This window comes from Macrotis lagotis, chromosome 5 (assembly GCF_037893015.1).
Source record: "Macrotis lagotis isolate mMagLag1 chromosome 5, bilby.v1.9.chrom.fasta, whole genome shotgun sequence".
Lineage (NCBI taxonomy): Eukaryota > Metazoa > Chordata > Mammalia > Peramelemorphia > Peramelidae > Macrotis > Macrotis lagotis.
In genome coordinates, this window is record NC_133662.1 from 248,772,957 (window position 1) to 248,794,189 (window position 21,233).

General features: G+C 37.9%; 1 protein-coding gene across 1 annotated transcript in view; it reads right to left on the minus strand.

Moving 5' to 3' along the window:
• The window catches only part of GALNT17 (polypeptide N-acetylgalactosaminyltransferase 17), a 449,443-nt gene that overhangs the window by 280,282 nt on the left and 147,928 nt on the right, over positions 1 to 21,233 (minus strand). The window contains exon 2 of the mRNA XM_074189333.1: positions 20,699 to 20,882. Coding sequence (XP_074045434.1) covers positions 20,699 to 20,882 — 184 coding nt within the window. The remainder of the gene's footprint in view (positions 1 to 20,698; positions 20,883 to 21,233) is intronic.

Sequence of the window (21,233 nt, forward strand, 5' to 3'; positions counted from 1 at the left end):
ATTCCCTTTATCTCATGCTTGCAGATCTTTAGTCCAGTCCTTAGAGGTTCTGGCTATCAAATAACAGTTTTAGGAGACTTAACCAACCAGTCTACCATGGTCTTTTTAGCTTCAAAAGTCTCAGTGGTCACACTAGTTTGGCCTTTCCAGCTTTTTTACTTCTTGCAAGGGGCTGGGATTGGAAGGCCTGCCCAGGACCATGGGGCCAGGTGGATTCTGGGCCTGAGGGGTGGTATGGGGACTCGGGGCTTCTTGGCCCCAGGACCAGGGATCTGTCTGCTGTGCCACTCAGCGACCCTACAGCAGAGTCAGAGTGAAAGGAGAGAGAAAATATAGTACATGGTAGTGGAGAAATAAGAAAGGAGGGAGTTGCGATCAGCAATGGAAACATTGGAAAAATATGGAATTAACTTTTGTGACGGACTTATCATAAAGAATGTGATCCACTCATGACAGAGTTGATGGTGTTGGAACAAAGACTGAAGCACATTTTTTGTTATTATTATTTGGGGGAGGGTGCAGGGCAAGTGGGACTGGGTGGCCTGCCTGGGGCCACATAGCATGGTGATCTTTGGGTGTCTGGGGCCAGATTTGGACCCAGGTGCTCCTGGCTCAAGGGCCAATGCTCTGTCTGCCACCCAGCCACCCCTATTATTAATACTATTTTATTTTATTTTATTTTGGGTCTTTTTTTTCTTTTCTTTTCTTTTTTTCTTTTTTCTTTTTTTTTTCTTCTCTTTTGGTTTTTGCAGGGCAGTGGGGATCGGGTGGCTTGCATGTCACACAGCTGGGTGATTGTTGGGTCTACGAGGCTGGATATGGGCTCGGGTGCTTGTGGCTCCAGGGCTCGTGCTTCATCCATTGCGCCACCTGGCCATACCTACAATTGTTACTATTATTTTTTATTGTTAATTTTTTCTCTCTCCCCTTTACTTTTTTCGCCCAAGCAAGTCTATCTATATTCATGGGGGAGGGGTATTTTGTTTACTTGTAAACAAGAATATTTTATTAATGTAAAAAATCATTTGTACAAAATATGAATAAAAAATAAATTAAAAAAATAAAAGAAAACAGAAACATGAAAAAAAGAAATCATAAGCAAGCAGATTTCAGAAAATCTTGGAAAGACTTCTATGAACTGATGCTGAGTGAAGCAAGCAGACCCAGGAAAACACCGTACACATTAACAGCAACACTGTGAGATGATCAGCTGTAACAGACATAGTCCTCTCAGCAATCAAGAACAATCAAGATCAATCCCAAAAAACTGTATGGAAAATGCCATCCTCATCCAGAGAGAAAAACTATGGAGTCTGAATGCAGAGCAAGGCATACTGTGTTCACTTTTTAAAAGTTCTGGGTTTTTTTCTTTCTCATGGATCCCTACTCCCTTTAATTCTAATTCTTCTTTCACAATATCACTAATATGAAATTATGTTAAACATGATTTTACATATATAACCTATATCTGCTTATCATCATGGGGGGGAGAGAAGGAAGGAGAGAAGGGAGGGTGGCTGAATAATGTGAAACTCAGAAGCTTACAAGAGATGAATGCTGAAAGCTATCTTTGCATGTAATTGGAAAAAAATAAAATTAGTTAAAAAAGAAACTTTTTAAAGGAACAGAAAAAACATAAATTATTTTATTGTCAACATTTTAATAATACTGCCAGGATAGTACCAATGACAGATTTCTATCCTTACATCCAATTTAGTAGCACCCCAGAGAGTCTTCAGTCATCTCAGGGAGGTCATGAAATTAATTTTTTTTAAATGTCAAAGCACGGTTGCTATAGCTTCACTTACACTTTATTCCTCTCAGTGGACTAGTGGGCTATAGACTGTTGAAAGACTCAATGGATAGCATCAGACATGAAGTCAGAAAGCCTTGAGTTCCAGTTTGATCTCAGACAAATGTGTGCTAGACAAATTACATAGTCTCAGTTTTTTTAATAATAGTATAATAATAGTATGATAGTAGTTACATTCCAAGATTGCTGTGAAGATAATATTTGTAAAGTGATCTGCAAGCCTTAAGTGCTAACCACAAGCTATAGAATAGGGCGAGCATATCTTTTCAGCCATGCCCAATGTATTGGTTTATTTTGTTTACCTGCATTTCTTTGCTAGAAGGAAGGGTTCTATAGTTGGGGGTAGGGGAGGGGGATGGGAGGTTAAATATTAGGAAATAATAGCAATTTTTTTAATAAGCATTAGTAAAATATTTTCTAAGAATAATAATAAATGATTGCCCATCCTAGATATATGTGCAATAAAAATAGTACATATGACAAATTATTTACAGTTATATTCTTTGTGATACCAAAAACTAGAAATAAAGTGAGTGCCTATCAACTAAAGAATTCAGAATTAGGCATTTGTCAAGTATCATTTTGACAGGAGATCAGATATGTTGTGAGTGTGTGTGTGTGTATGTCTGTGTAGGCACATGCATGTGCACACAGATGTATCTCCTAGCCTGCCTAATTTAAAGGAATTTGGATGGTGGTAAATGAATAAGCAGTGGTGTAGTGGATAGAGTGCCAAGCCTGGAGTCAGGAAGACCTGAGTTCAACTCCATCCTCAATGATCCTGGGCAAGTTCCCTGTTTGCCTCCATTTCTTCATCCATAAAATGAACTGAAGAAAGAGATGGTTAACCACTCCGGTATTTTTTTCCAACTCAAGTGAAGACATTTAGTTGAGAAAATCACATTCCCCAAGAGTAGGCTGGCCTCCCAAGGGAGACAGCAACTCCACTAAGGAGAGGGTAAGCTTTTAGAGGGTAAAGATGAGGTAATCAGGGATATGTAGACAGATGAGGTAATTAGGGATACAGAGATGGGGGGGTGATAATTCAGAGAGCAGAGATGAGATAACTAAGGACATGTAGATGAGGGAGAGTAGCTCAAAGAATTACTCCTTTTAGGGCAACTACTTCAGTATTTTTGCCAAGAAAATCCCCAAAGGGATCACAAAGTTGGACAGAACTGGGAAAAAAATGATTGAATAATAAAATGAATATGATAGAATAAGTATTCCCCTAAGAAATGAAGATAAAAGGAATTCAGAGAAAGATTAGAGACTTGGATGATCTTACACAGAGTAAAGATAGTGGAAGTAGGAGAATCACACACACACACACACACACACACACACACACGCGCGTGCGCAATAATATAAAGAAAATAACATAAACAGGCATCAGAGCTAAGATCAACTGAGCAACCTCAATCCCAGGGAAAAAGTGATGAAAATGCACTTGCACTTGCTTCCACTTAGGGAAGAAATGAGGGAGTACAAGAAGGCACGCCCAGCCTTACTGACCAAGCCATCAATTTTGTCGGATTCCCCTTGTGAACAAAAGAAGCTTAGATGGGAGTAGGGAGGGGAAGGGAGGATATCAAGGGAATGACTATGATACAAGCTACCAAATGCATCAATAAAGATTTTTAAAATCAAATGAATAAGTGCTTATTTTCCAAACAGAATAAAGGGAACAGTCTTGTCTAAAACCCAAATCAGAAAACCAGTGGATTAACTCCCAAAAGAATAGAGTCATCACAATTTCAGAAGCATAAGGTCATGACTAACAGCCATTATAACCATCCAAGTGTATTAGGGGGCAACCAACATGGCGAGATTCATGGACTTTAATCAGCAATAGTGAAAGAGTTTAAGAATCACAAGTTCTGGGGCAGCTAGGTGATACAGTGAATAGAGTACTGGTCCTGGAATCAGGAGCACCTGAGTTCAAATGTGATCTCAGGCACTTAATAATTGCCTAGCTGTGTAACCATTTAACCCCATTGCCCCTTCTATACCCCTTAAATAAAAATACTAAGAAAAAGAGAATCATGAAGTTCCAACTTGAGTTCTGCCATCTGAAGTAGCCATCATGTGGAGGAGGAGGAGGAAATCTATCTCTGAAAGGTTAAGTGACTTGCTCAAAGTTACATGATAACTGCATGTCAGTGGTGGCATTTAAACCCATGGTCAGACTCTGACCTGGCCCTCTTTACCAAACAATGAGCAGTAGCTTAGTGCTCAGCAGTTTTAATATTTAATTGGTGTTTTTCATTCATACATTCATTCACTCATTTATCTACTCATTCATTCATTCATTCACTCACTCACTCACTTTCAAATTCAGTAAATGATTCCAAAAGTTGGTCAAGGCATTCACAGAGACCAGCAGTGCCTAAATACTGATTGTGTCCCCTGGAAGCCCTGACCCTGAAGCAATTGGGCATCTAGTCTTGGAGCATTGTTGAACCAGGATAGCAATGATGCTCAACACCCAGCCCAGCCATCAGTGTCTCCCTGCTCTGCCTATGAGTACTTCAGGACCACTGAAGGCATCTAATTCAGCTGAAATTCTCCCAAAATAGAAGGGTAAATTGAATTAGCAGCCAACCTATCACCTTACATCTCACACAAACACCTCCCGGAAAGGGTCTGGTACAATAATAAGAATTCTCCTGCTATTTGTTAAAACAACCTCCTTTTCAAAGGATGAAAAACCATTTGGAGGTTTCTGCTCCTCTTCCTCTCTCTCTAAACCCATCGCTTCTCACATTTACTTCCATGTATAGATACACATATGCAAGTGTATATATGTTTATATACATGCACATAAACCCACATTTATGTAGATGCATGTATTATGTGCACACTTTCATATAGATGTGTGTAAACATATAGGCATTACAATATTATTGTGCATACACGATACATGTATGTGTGTTACATGTGAACATTCATGTGCCTGTGGATATACATGTATGTACACAATGTGCCTGCATTGTTATACTATGTTGTTAAATTACATTAATAATAATACTTAACATTTTATATAATGCCTACTATGTTTCAGACACTAGACTAAGTTCTTTACAACTCCCCAAATTCTGGCTGGCTGTCTCACTCTCTGTCTCTGATCTGTCTCTCTCTCTCTCTCTCTCTCTCTCTCTCTCTGTCTCTATCTGTGCCTCTCTTTTACACTTAGCCCACACATACATACACACACATTATGTTTCCACTAGTTCACCTTCTGTGCCTCAGATGATCAAGCCACAGAGTTTAAAAGCTTAATGAGCAAGTCCCCCAAGTCCCCCTGAGCAAACCATCTTTCTCCAGGCATGAGGCACACACTCTATCAAAGGCTTTCTCCATCCTCATTGTTCCAGAGCTGCTCATGATAAAAAATTTATTCATAGAATACACCGAGTGCTCAGGCAAAGGCTTAAGAAAAACCAGCAGTTATCCTAACCTCTGGGGCTAACCAATCTATCCTGGTTTCTTTCACGTCCTAATCCTAACATTACATTACCATGTTCAGCCCTCTCTCTTTCACCAGCCACTTCCCCATCTATTGACTTCTTTGATTCTCCTGACAGCCCAGGAGATCAGTTGAGCTACATGATACAGACCCCCTTGCAATGTCTAAGAAAAAATGAAGGTACTTGTCCAAGGTTCTGAAGTGTATTTCCTCTGTCTAGAGCCTAGGTCTTCTGCCTAAGGCTTCTGCTGGCACATTTAACCACCAAAGAAAAAGATCATTCACTTTTCTGAGACTTTTCAGGGAAGACCCAGGTGCTGGTTGATTCATGCCGACTCTGGTGGTTTCACCCTCTGTTCAGCACCAGGAAGAAATCAAGGGAAAATATTAAGCTCTCTATGGTCCTCAGAGAGCCGCCCGGTTCTATCTCCTGGTCCCAACCCTTTGTTTGTGCTCATCTTGTTAATCTAGGATGTATTTATCTGCACTTAATTTCTTATGTCTGCCACTATCCATGCAGAGAATCCACCTTCTTTCCTCCCTTGTTTCTTCTAATGGATCTCAATCTCGAGAGCAGAAGCCAAATGAGTCAACAGGCATGAAGTGCTATGAGCCAGGGAATATCTAGATGACACAATGGATAGAGCAGGGTCCCTGGAGTCAGGAAGAGCTGAATTCAAATGTGAACTCAGACTCTTAATAGTTATGTGACCATGGAAAAGTCACTTCACCCTGTTTGCCTCCATTTCTTCATCTGTAAAAGGAGCTAAAGAAGAAAATGGCAAGCCACTCCAATACTTTTGCCAAGAAAATTCCAATGGGGTACCTAGATGGTGCAATGAAGAGAGCACTGACCCTGAAGTCAGGAGGACCTGAGATCAAATCTGGTTTCAGACATTTCATAGTTGCTAGCAGTGTGACCTTGGATAAGTCACTTGACCCAATTGACCCACAAAACCCAAAATAAATATTTTTTTAAAAAAGAAAAAACAAGAAAATCTCAAATGAGGTAAGAATAAGTCAGACATAACTGAAATGAATGAACAACAACAAATATTTCAGATGCTGAAATCCAAGGGCAAAAATGGTCTTTGCCTTCAAGAAGCTTACAATCTAATGGGGGAGATGACATATAAAGAATCACATTACTTCTAAGTTTTGATAGCTTTAAACTTCACTAAAACATTAGGCTCCTCTACATACAGGACAAATTGGAGGCAATCTAATAAGGGATATTCTAGCATTAAGGGAAATTAGGAAAGGGTTTTTGGCAGAAGGTAGGATTTGGTTAGGACTTAAAGGAAGCCAGGGAAATCAGAAGGCAGATATGAAGAAAGAAAGCATTCAGTATTGGAGATAGCCAATGCAAAGACATGGAGATGGGCAGTATGAGATTGTATGTGATCTTGATTGTATGTGATCATTAACCCATTCCTGCAGAATCAAAAGAAGCTTAGGATACTGATCCCAGAAGTCATCTAGTCTTTCTCATTTTTTTACACATAGGAGGTAATTGTATAAATGGGTAAAATGCCTGCCTTCTGTAAGTGAATACAAGCATTGGGATGTGAGCTCGTTTCTGTAGTTTCCCAGAAAATATCTTGGGGACAACTTCAGGAAGTGACAGAAGAACAGAAAAGTTATGTACTTCAGCCATCATCAACACCATCACCACCACTTATTATTACTAAATCATATTTTTGAAGGGGTTCAAATAGAAATGCTCCAATAAAGAGATTTACTGTTATTATTCTTTTCTATTTAATGTTCTATAAACCACTATATAGATGGATAGAAAAAATGTTTTTATAGTTGAATAAAAGTATTAAGATTAGAAAGAAAAGGAAAAATCTGAGAGTGACTGAACAAATCATATGACTGTAATGGAATGCTAAAATTATAAATGAATGTAAATATAACAATAAATGATCAAGAGGATGGTTTCAGAGAAACCTGCAAAGATGTGTATGAACTGATACAGAATGTATAGTTGAAGAATATGCAATAATACCAACTATGTAAAAGCAAAGAACTTTTAAAATATTTGCAAATGGTGATCAGTGGAATAAAAAAGTCAAGGTTCCAGAGGACTGATAAAGAAGACTCTCCTGACAGAAAATTGTACACTCAAGGTGTAGGAGACATACATTTTTGAATGTTATCAATGAGGTAATTTGTTTTGCTTCACTATATATTTCTTTGTTTTTTTAGGATTTTGCAAGGCAAATGGGGTTAAGTGGCTTGCTCAAGGCCACACAGCTAGGTAATTATTAAGTGTCTGAGACTGGATTTGAACCCAGGTACTCCTGACTCCAGAGCCAGTGCTTTATCCACTGTGCCACCTATCCGCCCCTACTATATATTTCTTACGAGATTTTTTTTTCCTCTTTCTTTTTTCAATAGCATGAGTGAGGAGATGGTAAGAAAGAGACAAATAAATATTAATTGAAAAAAAGTAAAATAACAAGGGAGGAGACACAGTGAGTGATACAGAGGGTCTAGAGTCAGGAAGCCTCATCTTCCTGAGTTCAAATCTGTCTCAGATACAACCTAGATGAATGACTCTGCTTGCCTCAGTTTTCTCATCTATATAATGGACCAAAAAAGGAAATATCAAACCACTCTAGTATCTTTGCCAAAAAAGTCCCAAATGGGGACACACACACAGAGTCAGATGTGACTAAATACAAAATAATTTTTATAGTATCTTTTTACATGAGTCATCTTCTCAGGGACCAAGGTTACTGCCTGGCAGTTAAAGAAATTGCAATGGCTTTGGAACTAGAAAGATAACTTCAGCCTTTACACAGACATAAATTCACTATGGTATCTTGTGACTCTCCAATGGAAACCTAAATATTTTACAATAGCTAACCAATGGTCATCTTAGTATTTGGAGTTTAGAAGGTTAAAAAAATATCAAAAATTTATTTCACCATTAATCACTAGATAATGTCCATCAACAATGTTGATTTTTTTCTTTTGAACCCATCTCAAAATCAATTAACTAGTAGCTAGGTGACTCAGTGGATAGAGGACTAGACTAGGAGTCAGATCTGAGCTCAAATCTCCCCTCAGATGCATCCCAACTCTGAGACCCTGGGCAAGTCACTTTACCAGTTTTTGTCTCAGTTTCCTCATTTGTAAAAGTAAGAATAATAATAGGACATACAACACAGGCTAAGGATATGAATGAAATAACATACACAATGTTTTGCAAACCTTAAAGTACTAATAAATGTTATCATTACCTTTATTATTATTGTTATTTTTTTTATTCATTTCCTAAAATCTGCCAGGAACTTGAGATATAAACACACACACACACACACACACACACACACACACACACACACACACAATCCCTAACATCAAAGTTTCAAATGAAGGGTCTTACTTTTTACTTCATGCGAGTGAAAGTTTACCATTTTATTCTACCAAAGACCAAACAAAGAGTGAATAGGGAGCAATAGGAAGTAAAACTGACTAGATCACCAGTAGATGTATTTTTTAAAAAGGCTATGAATATAAATTAGCTTCTAAGAGGCCTGGTGTATGTTTTCTTAGTTAGATACAAAATTAATATATGTTTATCAGGCAGAGAGAGATTAAGCCCATTTCTTGGCTAATGCTGCAATTTAAAATCCATTTAAGATAATTTTCTTTATCTCAAATCTATTTTAATCAGCAACCAGAATACTTGACGTAACTGGTACATATAAAAACTTTATGGGGGGTGGGGGAACAAACAATCTCTAGGGAAGGACAGATACCAGATGGGAAGAGAGGAGCCCCAGGAAGCTGCCTGAGATACTCACAACAGCCTACCTGGAGATCTTTTTGTTTGTTTATTTTTGCAAGGCAATGGGGTTAAATGACTTGCCCAAAGTCACACAGCTAGGTCATTATTTTAGTGTCTGAGGCTAAATTGGAACTCAGGTCATCCTAACTCCAGGGTCAGTGCCCTATCCACCACACCACCTAGCTGCCCCTCCACTGCACCACCTAGCTGCTCCCATACCTGGAGATCTTTAAAGAAGGACAGATATTTCTGCTTTAAATTGTTAAGGAGCAGTATCACCAAAATAATAGGAGAAATGAATAAATAGTTATATGAGGCAGTTCCAATCCCATATAAATTCCATAGTTCCATGGGCCCCTCCAGTTCCTTTAGTTGATGGCCAACCTCCTTCCTCCACTCAACAAAAGTAAGATAAAAAAAAAAATTCATTCTGAATTCATAAAGTAAGAAAACTGTTTAACATTTGTGACCTCTTTGGATGAAGATGTGGATGGTGTGATTATTCAACTGGTAGATGGCACAAATGTGAAGTGGATATGAGAAAATCTAGTCAAGCCAGAACAAAGATACACACTGATGATATGAAGTTCAATTAGAATAAACATAAAGGCTCTTAAGTCCAAAAAGTCAATTGCCAGAAGACAGGATGGGGAAAGATCATCCTTTAGCAAATACTTAGGAATATTATTTAAAAGCTCAGTATAGGGGCGGCTAGGTGGCTCAGTGGATAGAGCACCAGCCCTGGAGTCAGGAGTACTTGGGTTCAAATCCGGTCTCAGACACTTAATAATGACCTAGCTGTGTGGCCTTGGGCAAGCCACTTAACCCTGTTTGACTTGCCAAAAAAAACCCTAAAAAAAATAAAGCTCAGTATGAAATTCCAATGTGATGTGGTTGTCAAAAAAAATGATCACATAAATTGAAAAAAGCTAGTCTAGGCTTAAACTTAAATTAAGAGAGACCCAATGATCTTAATGTAGTTTTGACCTTTAATAGCTTATATTAGCTATTGAACTATAAATTAAGTTTTAAATTAGGCTCTAGTAGCTTAAAACTGCATTAAGTTTTGTGAACCTTATACAGTTTCCAGAACAAAGAAAGTACTAGAACAAAGAATTGCAAAAAGCCAGATCAAGAACCCCAAGAAGTTTTAGGAAGCAATAGATTATATTCTGGCCCAACTCTTTGCAGTACTACTCTACTGAGGCCCAGAGAGGACAGCTTGGTCTCCTGGTTGAGATGGGCACACATTGATTTCTGTATCAAAAGAAAAACTTGGAATTATCCTGAATCATTATGGTTCAGGGAAGGTCCAGAATCCATCATTGCTGGTAGTCACAAGGCTAAGTAGTCAAGAGGTCATTTTTTTTAGGTTTTTGCAAGGCAAATGGGGTTAAGTGGCTTGCCCAAGGCCACACAGCTAGGTCATTATTAAGTGCCTGAGGTCAGATTTGAACTCAGGTACTCCTGACTCCACGGTCGGTGGTCTATCCACTGTGCCACCTAGCCGTCCCTCAAGAGGTCATTTTTAAGAGCCAAAAACATATGAACCATAGAGAGAACTGTAGAGATTGATTGACCTACAGACAAGTGAAGGGGGTCACTAGGGGAAGGTCCTTATTCATAGGCTGGTTTATGGGAAACACCCCTTCTAGTCTGTGTAAAGAGGTTAGGTATCATAGTGAATTTGATCCAATCATCTTGAAGATGAAAAGGTTCACCTATATTTCTGAACACATTTCCCTTATCTCTATCTTGAATCCTTTTCCTATGCTCTCTTGGTGATCTCATCAGCATCCAAATCAATAATCACCCCCATAAAGATGAATCTCAAGTCTACATACCCAACCCCATTTCTTTCTGACTTGTCAATGGGATCAAATCTCAGCTATGCCATTTACTTGTTATATGATCTTGGTAACATGACCTAATCTCTCTTGGCCTTAGTGTAAAATGAAGGGAATAATGCAATATGACCTTCCTCACAGGGTTGTTGTAAGTAAAATTGAAGGAGGGATCTAATCCTGAATTTCCAATTACCCAACTCATTGGCATCTTGAAAACAACATATGCAAAACAAATCTTAGTAGCTTTTCCCTCAAATAAGATAGGTAGCATGATTATGCATATTTTATAAGTGAAGAAATTAAATGATAGCAATAATAAAACAACAGTAGCCAACATTTATGCAAAGCTTTAGCATAGTTCTTAGTACTACAGGTCATAATTACGTAATACTTCAAGATTTGCAAAGAGTTTTACATTAAGCATCTCAAAGGATCCTCACAAGAACCTGGGGAGATGAGTGATATTATTGTCCCATTTTCCAGAAGAGGAAACTGAAGCAGAAGTTAAGTGACTTATCTAGGATCACACAACTAATAAGTACTTGAGACAGGATTTGAACTCAGGCCTTCCTTACTCCAGGTCCAGAGCTCTATCCACTGTTCCCCCCAGCTCCCCTGAGGCTTGGATAGGATGGTCTCGAAAGATCCTTCCAGGTCCAAATCTATGATCTTATAATCCTATGTCCAAAACAGAATTTGTCAACATTCCCCCAAAATCTAACCCTCCTAACTTCTGTTTCTCTAATGAAAGCTTGGCCTCTTGACTTGGATCACAGAATCAGAAATTAAGGATTTAAAGGGATCTTAGAAACTAAAAAAAAAAACTCATAAAAAAGGGATCTTAGAAACTGAACCTAAATCTCTCATTTTACAAATGAAGAAAATGAGGCACAGAAAAACTGTGATATACCCAGGGTTTCAAAGCTAGTGGCTGAGGTAGGACTTCAAGTCTGATAATATCTCAAATTCAACTTGTCCCAAATAGAACTTAGTCTCTTGCTTCCCCAAACCAACTTCTTTTCCTAACTTTTTTTAAGGTTTTTTTTTTTGCAAGGAAATGGGGTTAAGTGGCTTGTCCAAGGCCACGAGACTAGGTAATTATTAAGTGCCTGAGGCCAGATTTGAAGTCAGGTACTCCTGACTCCAGGGCTGGTGTTCTATCCACTGCGCCACCTAGCCACCCCTTTTCCTAACGTTTAATGAGAATGCCACCATTTTTCCAGTCATCCAATTTCACAACCTCAGAATCTTCTCTTTGGTGCTACCTCACCAACCCCCATAACCAATCTATTTCCATCTTTAATGGATTCCACACTGCAACATCTCTTCCATTAAGCAGCCCACACCTCCATTCACATGGCTACCACCAGAGACTATGTGCTTACCTCCTCTGAACCAAAAAAAAGGATAAAAGAGCATTTTAATCATTAGAATTGTCCAAAAAAATCAAAGGGTGAGTTACCTTTGATTGAATGTCTAACAAGCAGAAGCAGGATGACCTTGTCAGGAACAGAATCAACAGGATTCATAATTTAGGCAGTTTTAACTCAATGACTCTTGAGATCCCTCTCTACTCTTAAATTGTGTAATATGATTTTACCATAAGAACTCACATTTCTTGGCAGAATAGAATTAAAGTCCTTGGCATTATCAAGTGGTTCAGTATAAGAAACAGATATACTACATTAAATTACATTAAAGAAAACGTAATTGTGTGCTTTTCCAAGGCATCCTAAGGACCACCATGGGATCAAACAGAAATATCTTTGTATATGTGCCTCTTTCCATTGGAATGGAAATTCCTCTTGAGTAGGGTTTCTTTTGCTTTTCTATTTGAATCCCTACTTTGCTTGATCACAATTACTGTATATATCCTTTTTCATCCATTTACTCATTTAGAAAGTTTGCCTTACAACAACCCTAAAAGCTAGGTAGTATGAGCTCTTTTATACCCATTCTGCAGATAAGAAAACTAAGGCTCAGAAAAGGAAAGTGATTTCCCCAAGATCACACGGGCATAAAATGACACACCTGAGATTTGAACCCACTGACATGTCAAAGTCACAATTCAAACCAAGTTCTCTTACACTCCAACTTTCTCCTCTTGCCTTGATTAATAAGTAATCTGAAGAAATAGGTTAAAAGCTTATCTCCTTTCATTGAACAGGGCCACATTCATGGTTTCCCAAAATCTTTCAAAGTTTAGAGTTGGGAATACCATAATTCTATATACTCACAAGTTGCGGGAAAATTGATTTTATCCAAATCATTCCTAGATGTTGGCAGAGAATAAAGATGCTGAACATGATCTATTTAAGCCTCAGGTCCATTTAGCTTCAGTCAGAAGCAGAAGACATTGAAAATGAATGACCTTTTCTGAAACTCTCATTAATGGGCTCCCTGCCTCCAGTCTCTCTAGTCCATTCCTCATGTCCCACACAATTATCTTAAAACATTCTTTTCAATGCATTCTTACATTCAGTTTTAAAAAGGCTTCCTTCATCAACAGCATACTTTACATTAAATATAGACTATGTGAGAGGAGACAAGACCTACAAGAGAGTAAAAGTCCAAATTTCTTAGCCTACTTTTTAAGGTCTTCCACAATCTTTTTTTTAAACCAATTTTTATTTAAAAAAAAAAAAACATTTATTTTTCACTCTCCTATTCCCATTAAGAAATTAAAAAAAAAAAGAAAAACAAATCCTTGTAACAAATATACATAGTCAAAAAAAACCCAAATTCTTTCACTAATCCATGTCCAAGAATCTATCTGGAGCAAGTTTTTTAGTCTTACTACACAATGATCCCTAGAGTAGGTAATTAGAAAGCATCATAAATATTTGAACAAAGGTCCTCTGACTCTGGGTCAGAGAAGAGAAGAAAGAAGAGAAAAGAGTGAATCAAACAACAAATCACAAGAAGAAATTATGATTTCATCCAAGACAATGACAACTATAAGACAGAACACCAAAACTTACAGCCAAGATACAGTCAAAACTATTATTAGTGGAAGTATGAAACAATAAAATCACTCATCTCCCCAGGGTCAGAGCATCCATCCTGGAATCAGGAGGACCAGAGTTCAAATCTGGTCTCAGACACTAACTGTGTGATGCTGGGCAAGTCACTTCACCCTGTTGGCCTCAGTTTCCTCAACTGTCAAAGGAATTGGCAAATCATTCCAGGATCATTGCCAAGAAAATCTTAAATAGGTTACAAAGAGTCAGACAGAACTGACAAACTATTAAGCAACTTCTGACCCCAGAATCATTTTTTTGTATTACACAAATTTAAACTAATCTATTTCTATTCAATTTACATATTAAGAAAAAATACTGTATACAGATGGGGAATGGAGACAGTACTGAACAGGGGGAAAAGAGAACAGACTGGATCACATTTGGGAAAAAAACAAAGTGTTTTCAACAATCCTAAACTGTTTTCTGCTTTAAAAAAACAGCTTTCTAACACCAAAAGTCTTCCCATGATGCTTATGAATATAAGAATAATGGAACATTCCTATCTCAGAAGAATTAACATTGCAAAAGATCTTATTGGTCACAGGCTTAAAGCAAACCTTAGCATCTTACAACAATCCACAAGCATTTATTAAATGTCTATTTAGTGCCAAGGACTCTTCTGGGAACTAGAAATACAAATGCAAAGAAATAAATGATCCTTATTGACAAAGAGCTTACAATCTAATGGGGAAGACAAACCAGTGTATTAGTAAGTATAAATAGAATAAGCATAAATATACTAACAGTGATCCCCAAGGTGCGCCAGTATTATTGCTATCAGCAATGCTGGCTGTCCCCTGTGTCTAGTAGTCCATGTCTTCTGCTTCTTGGAACCACCAAGACTCAGCTCAAATACTTCATTCACAAAGCTTTTTCTGATTTCCCATTTTTATTCTCTATTGTCCTGCCAAATTCCTGTATACTCAGTCTGCATATGGATGGGTTTCTGTGGATAATAAGCATTAATGAAGGAGTAAAGTGAAACTTTGAGGCTCATTCAGTTCATTTGCTTCCTTTCCTGGTTGCAACTCTATAAACAAGATGCCCCCATGCTAGAAACCTCCTGGTTTCCCCATCCCCCAGTCTTTTTCTGACTTCTCTGGTGTGCTATCTCCTTCCACTAAATTATAAGATCTTTGAGGGCAGAGACTTTTTTTTATTAATTGTATTCCCAACACTTAGCTGGGACCCAACATATGTTGTTTAGTCATTTTTCCATCATGTCTGACATTTCATGATCCTTTTTTAGGATTTTCTTGGCAAAAATATTGGAATTGTTTGCCATTTCCTTCCTCAGCTCATTTTACAGATGAAGAAACTGAGGCGAGTTGGGCGAGGGTCACACAGATAGTAAATATCTGAGACCCCCTGAATCCAACCCAGCACTCCAACTATTATGTCACGTAGTAATTGCTTAATAAAGGTTGATTGCATTGGATTGCAGCAAGCATTCAATAAATGCTGATTGGCATGTAAGATGGGTTGGTAACAGAAGTATGGGGTTACTTGGTGAGAATGAAGGTAATTAGAGGCACTGACCTTAGCCTATAACAGCATTTCCAAAAATATTCTAAGTCCCTAAAAGGTGAATATATGGACAAGATGTAAATGAGTCATCATCAGTACCAGTAGAGGGGATGCTCACCCTGGTGAAATCACTGTTCTATTGAAGTTTTCTATTATTTATATCATCCTATTAGTACTGAAAAATATTGATAATATCATAGTCAATATTAGGTATATTGCTGATACTAATGTTAATAATATAATATTGATATTAATATTAATAACAAAAATCTTGTTTTAAGAGCAGGATATGGGGCAGCACTGTGCTAGAGAAGGGAGGGATAGAGAGGTGGTCTCAGACTTAGAAATAAATGAATGAATGAATTTTTAATGACTTTATTAAGCACTTATTATGGACCAAGCTTTATGATGATTTAATCCTGGTATACAGATAGGAAAATAAGGCAGTTTCTGCTCTCAAGATGCTTATATTCTGCTAAGGAGAAACCTGGGTTCAAGTCTGGCTTTTGACATACAGTAGCTGTATGACCCCGGGGCAGTCATTAACCTCTTTATTTCCCCAAGCATCTCTCTTTGAGACTGAACTTGGAACACAGGCACTGATTCTCTTGGGTAGAGGGAAGTTCCTCATCAGAAGCTCCTTATTCTGAGGAAATCACAGGTACAGTCCAACAAAGAAAGAGAGGAAAAATGGTCTCTGTACTTTTGAAAGCTATTAAAATGTCTCCTGAGATACAAGGAGCTTGTGCCAGAATGTCAGAATTCTGGGACAGAAGGGTTTGGTCTCAGTTGAACTGGAGGAATGCCTGAGGCATGTTCAGAGCATCCACCAGACCAAGCATGATTGAATTTACTGAATCCACCAACACAATTTATTTCTCAAGGAAAAAAAAAACAGATGGCAGTTTTGAAGGAAGAAACACATTAAGGTTCATGGGAGATACCAGGGGCTTCCAGTATTTAATGAGGTAGGGGAAGAGCTGAAGGGTCCTCCTGTGTTAAGTTTCTAAATATATATGTGTGTGTGTGTGTGTGTGTGTGTGTGTGTGTGTGTGTGTGTGGTGGCAAAGAAAGAGAAAGAAAGAGAGAAAGAAACAAAGAAACAAAGAGAGAAGGAAGAGAGAAAGAGAGAGAAAGAAAGAGAGGGAAAGAGAGAGAGAGAAAGAAAGAAAGAAAGAAAGAAAGAAAGAAAGAAAGAAAGAAAGAAAGAAAGAAAGAAAGAAAGAAAGAAAAGGAGGAGGAGAAGGAAGGAAGGAAGGAAGGAAGGAAGGAAGGAAGGAAGGAAGGAAGGAAGGAAGGAAGGAAAGAAGAGAGAGAGAAAGGAAGGAAGGAAAAAAGAAGGGGAGAGAGAGAGGGAGAAAGAGAGGAGGAAAAGAAAGAAAAGAAAGGGGAGGAGGAGGGAGAAAAAGAGAGACAGAGAAATAGAAAGGAGGAGGGGAGTGAGAAAGAAAGCAAGAAAGGGAGGGGGAGGGAGAAAATATGGGTGAAAGTAATGAATAAGAGAGAGAAATATAGAATATTGGACAAGAAAGCAGTAAGCTGGGTTATGATCTGAAATCAGTCTTACTAACTGTTTTGATCTTGAACAAGTTATTTATCTACTTCTGTGAGTCTCAGTTTTATCTTCTATAAAATTGGGGGGGGGTAGAGGAGAGGAAGGAAGGGGGAATTGTGTTATGCAGCTGCTTTGTGGGCCAAATGAGATAATGTAAGTGAAGGCATTTTGTGAAACTATAAAAGCACTTTGTAAATCTGAGGTGTAATTATATAAAAAGAGATCTAAGAAAATAAGCACAAAGACAGACTCTAGGAGACTGGGCCGACAGAAACAACGCAAAGGCATCAAGATTGAATCACTCGAATTTAATGAGCATTTTATGAAGCTTTTACAAGATGCTAGAGACCCTGGGGCTATAAGACAATAACAGTCTCTACCCTCAAGGAATTTGCCTTCTACTTGGGTGAGAGACAGGGAATAACATTTGTTTTCTCTCTCTCTCCCTTTCTCCTTCCTTCCTCCTCTTCCTCCCTATCTCTCTCCCTCACTTCTCCCCCCTTCTTTTTTCTCTTTCCTTCTCTCTCATCCCTTTCTTTGTCTCTTTCTATCTCTATATCATATATGATAATATTAAAAAAGGCATATCATGCTTTCTCTCTCATCACATTCGACTGAGATCAATGTATGCCATAGAAACAATGTAAAGACTAACAGAATGCCTTCTGTGGGGGGTGAGGGGAGGGAAGCAAGAATGAGGAAAAATTGTAAAACTCAAAATAAATAAAATCTTTCTAAAAATAAGCATATCATAGATAAGTATGATGTCATAGTTTATGTGCATTAATATATATGCTTACATTTCTCTATCTATGGACACTGTTTCCCATATCTAAGAATTTTTTTACCCTATGAACTTAGAAATTATTGGGAACTTCTGCCCTGCAAGAATAGATAAGTATTTCAGGAAAAAAAAAAACTTTGGGGGGAAAAAGGCCCCAAGGTACTCTCTCTCATTCAAAAATCACCTATTTGCTGTCTCCTAAGCTTGCTGTTACATCTTCTGTCCCCATGCTTCTGTCCAGGCTATCTCTCATACCATGAATTTCTACCTCTTAGAATCCCTAGTATTTTTTAAAACCTAGCTCTTCATCATTCCCAATCCCATGGCCCCATTGCTACTACTTTCTTCACCCTGAAATTACTTTGCAAATATGTAACCCATAACTTAACTATGTCCATGTGATATCTCTAAGTAGATATAAGCTCTATATGGGGAGAGGGAGGGGAAAATCTGCATTCCCATTAAATGCATATAGTAGGTTTTTAATAAAAGCTTGTCAGTTGACTGATTCAGGTGCCTCCATTTACATAGATCTTGCTGATTCCCCATATTTCCCCTTGAAATGACTTTGTGCAATCTTTGCATTTACTCCATGTGTATAGTGTGGTATTCTCACCCTAGAAGGTAAGTTCCTGAGGGGATCTCCTTTTTGTCTTTTTCTCCCTAGACCCTGGTATACAGTAGGCACTTAATATCTGTCAAATTCAAAAGAACACTACATTTTCAATTGGAACCCTCTGTACATCATTGACCTCCACCCAAAGTAACCCGAAGTGACCAGGGCTAGGGATTCAATCTGGATTTTAAAATAAATTGACTGGGGTGGCTAGGTAGTGCAGTGGATAGAGCACTGGCCCTGGAGTCAGGAGTACCTGAGTTCAAATCCTCAGACACTTAACAATTACCTAGCTGTATGGTCTTGGGCAAGCCACTTAACCCCACTGCCTTACAAAAACCTAAAAAAATAAAATAAAATAAAATAAAATAAAATTAAATTAAAATAAAATAAAATAAAATAAAAATAATAAAATAAATTGACTAATGTGGCTTTAACTCCAAGTTTTCTCTATAATCAAGGAAGTTGGCCTGAATGTTCTCTAAGTTCTCTCCTAATTTTCTCATAGATTAGATAAAGATTCTATGATTTAATAGTTAGCATTATATAGTGTTTTAAGGTTTTGAAAGCATTGTACATTCATTTCCTCATCTGATTGTTCTAACAACCCAGGAAGGTAGGTGAAAATATTTGTTCAACTTTATGGATAAGGAAACTGAGGTACAGGGAGACTGTCACATGCCCAAGGTCACCCAGTTAAGAAGTGTCCAAGTCAAGATATTAATTCCAGATCCAATTCTCAATCTAAGGCAGTTTAAATTGATACCAAAGGCTTTGTACCATCCTAAGTGATATGAAATGCTTCAAATAATGCAAATTTTCTTTTGCTTCCAATTAGATACAAATATAGAGTCATGGAATTTCAGAGTTGGATGGGATGTCAAAGCCCATATGGCCTAACCTGAATGAAGAGGAAAAACCTAGGCACGTGAGATGCTGTTGTCAAAAAGAAGGAAAAAAATTCACAGGACTGAATAAAGAGAATGAGAAGAGTCTTGGAAGATGGGCAGTTGAAAACCTGGAAGGGTCATCCATCAATCAACAAGCATTAATTAGATGCCTACTATATGCCAGAGTGAAGTTAATAGTGGAAAAACTGAAACAATGACTACTTGGGAGGCTCTGACATCCTAACAGAGTACAGAACCAAGACATATATAGGGTTCCCCAAAAGTCTTCATGCAGTTTGGGATATCCTATATGAGTATATAATTAATATGAACCTTAATGGACTTGCTCATACCTACAGGGCAGCAAGCAGGCAAAATTTTGGGGTGTCTGTGATAGAGAATGCCATCTGTATCCTGAGAAAGAATTGTGGAGTTTGAACAAAGACCAAGAACTATTACCTTTAATTTTTTAAAAAAATGTTGTCTTATTAGGTAATTCTGCTATATCTCATACTATATGTTTCTTCCTTAAGGATATGATTTCTCTCATCACATTCAGTTTAGATCAATCCATACTATGGGAATGATGTAAAGACTAGCAAATTGCCTTCTATGGGGGTGGGGTGGAAGGAAGCAAGATTGGGGGAAAATTGTAAAACTCAAAATAAATAAAACCTTTCTAAAATTAAAAAATAAAATAGATATATAAATAAAAATTAAAGATATCTCTGTATATATAAAGTAGTTCAATTGCATAAAAGATATTTTGAGAATAGAATAGAATAGAAAATAGAATAAGGAATTAAAAGTTGAGGGATTTGGAAAAGGCAACATATAAATGCTATCTGATCTCTAAAAGAAAGACGATTCTATGAGAAGGAGTGTCTTCTATATATACTGACAAACATCTCTATGACAACATATTCATGTATATGTAGGTAAACATATATTGTGTACATATGTATATCTCTAGGATGTAAACTTTTGAAAGAAAGAACAGTTTTTGCTTTTTCATTGTGCTAGTTGCCCAGGACTGAACACAAAGTAAGTACTTAATAAACCTTCCTTTATGCATTTGGCTAGTATACTTCCTTGAAAAGTAGTCAGCCTGGGATATCAAATAGATCTCACCTTTATTTGTCCCAGAATCTCTTACTTTATATTCAAGGCTACATAAAAGCTCTCTCTAAGTTAACCGTCAAGGGTCTTTGCTCATATCACTCCATTCTTTCAATTTACGTAAAAATATGCCATGAAAAGTTGGGGATATATAAAAGAATACTTAGGAAGAACATAGGAAAGTGAGAAAGAAGGAAGGTCAAGGGGAAAGATGGCATGTCAACTCCCCAGTTAATACAAAATAGACACTTACTTGGTTGGCCGGTAATCTGGTATGGATCGATCCAGTGAAATTTTTTCACTAAGGTAGGAATTGTAGCCATACTTCTCATGGGGGCCTTTGGCCTTTTCTTCCTCAGCTGGGGAAAGGGTGGAGGGGAGGCCCCCTTTGCCCCGCCCACCATAGCCTTCGATAAGCCCAAGGGATTTGGATAAGCCTGGAGAAAGAGGGGGAAAAAAATAAGGAAAAACAGATTGACTTTCAGAAGACCATCAAGCGTAATACATATCATCCACCTCACTCCAACCAGGTACAATATAAAAGGAATCTTAAACCTTCCAACTCAAATACTTAGAGAAAGGAATCATAGGATCATAGATTAAGAGCTACAAGGGACTGGAGAGTGAATGGGGTCCAACCCCTTCCTTTTACAGATGAGGAAACTGAGGCACTTTTCCTGCTTAAGTAGCTTGCCCAGGATCACCAGCTAGTAAGTGATAGAGAAGGTTACAGTGGTGACTCAAGTTGTGATGGGGAAATATATAGTGACACAAGGAGAGGCAGGGTG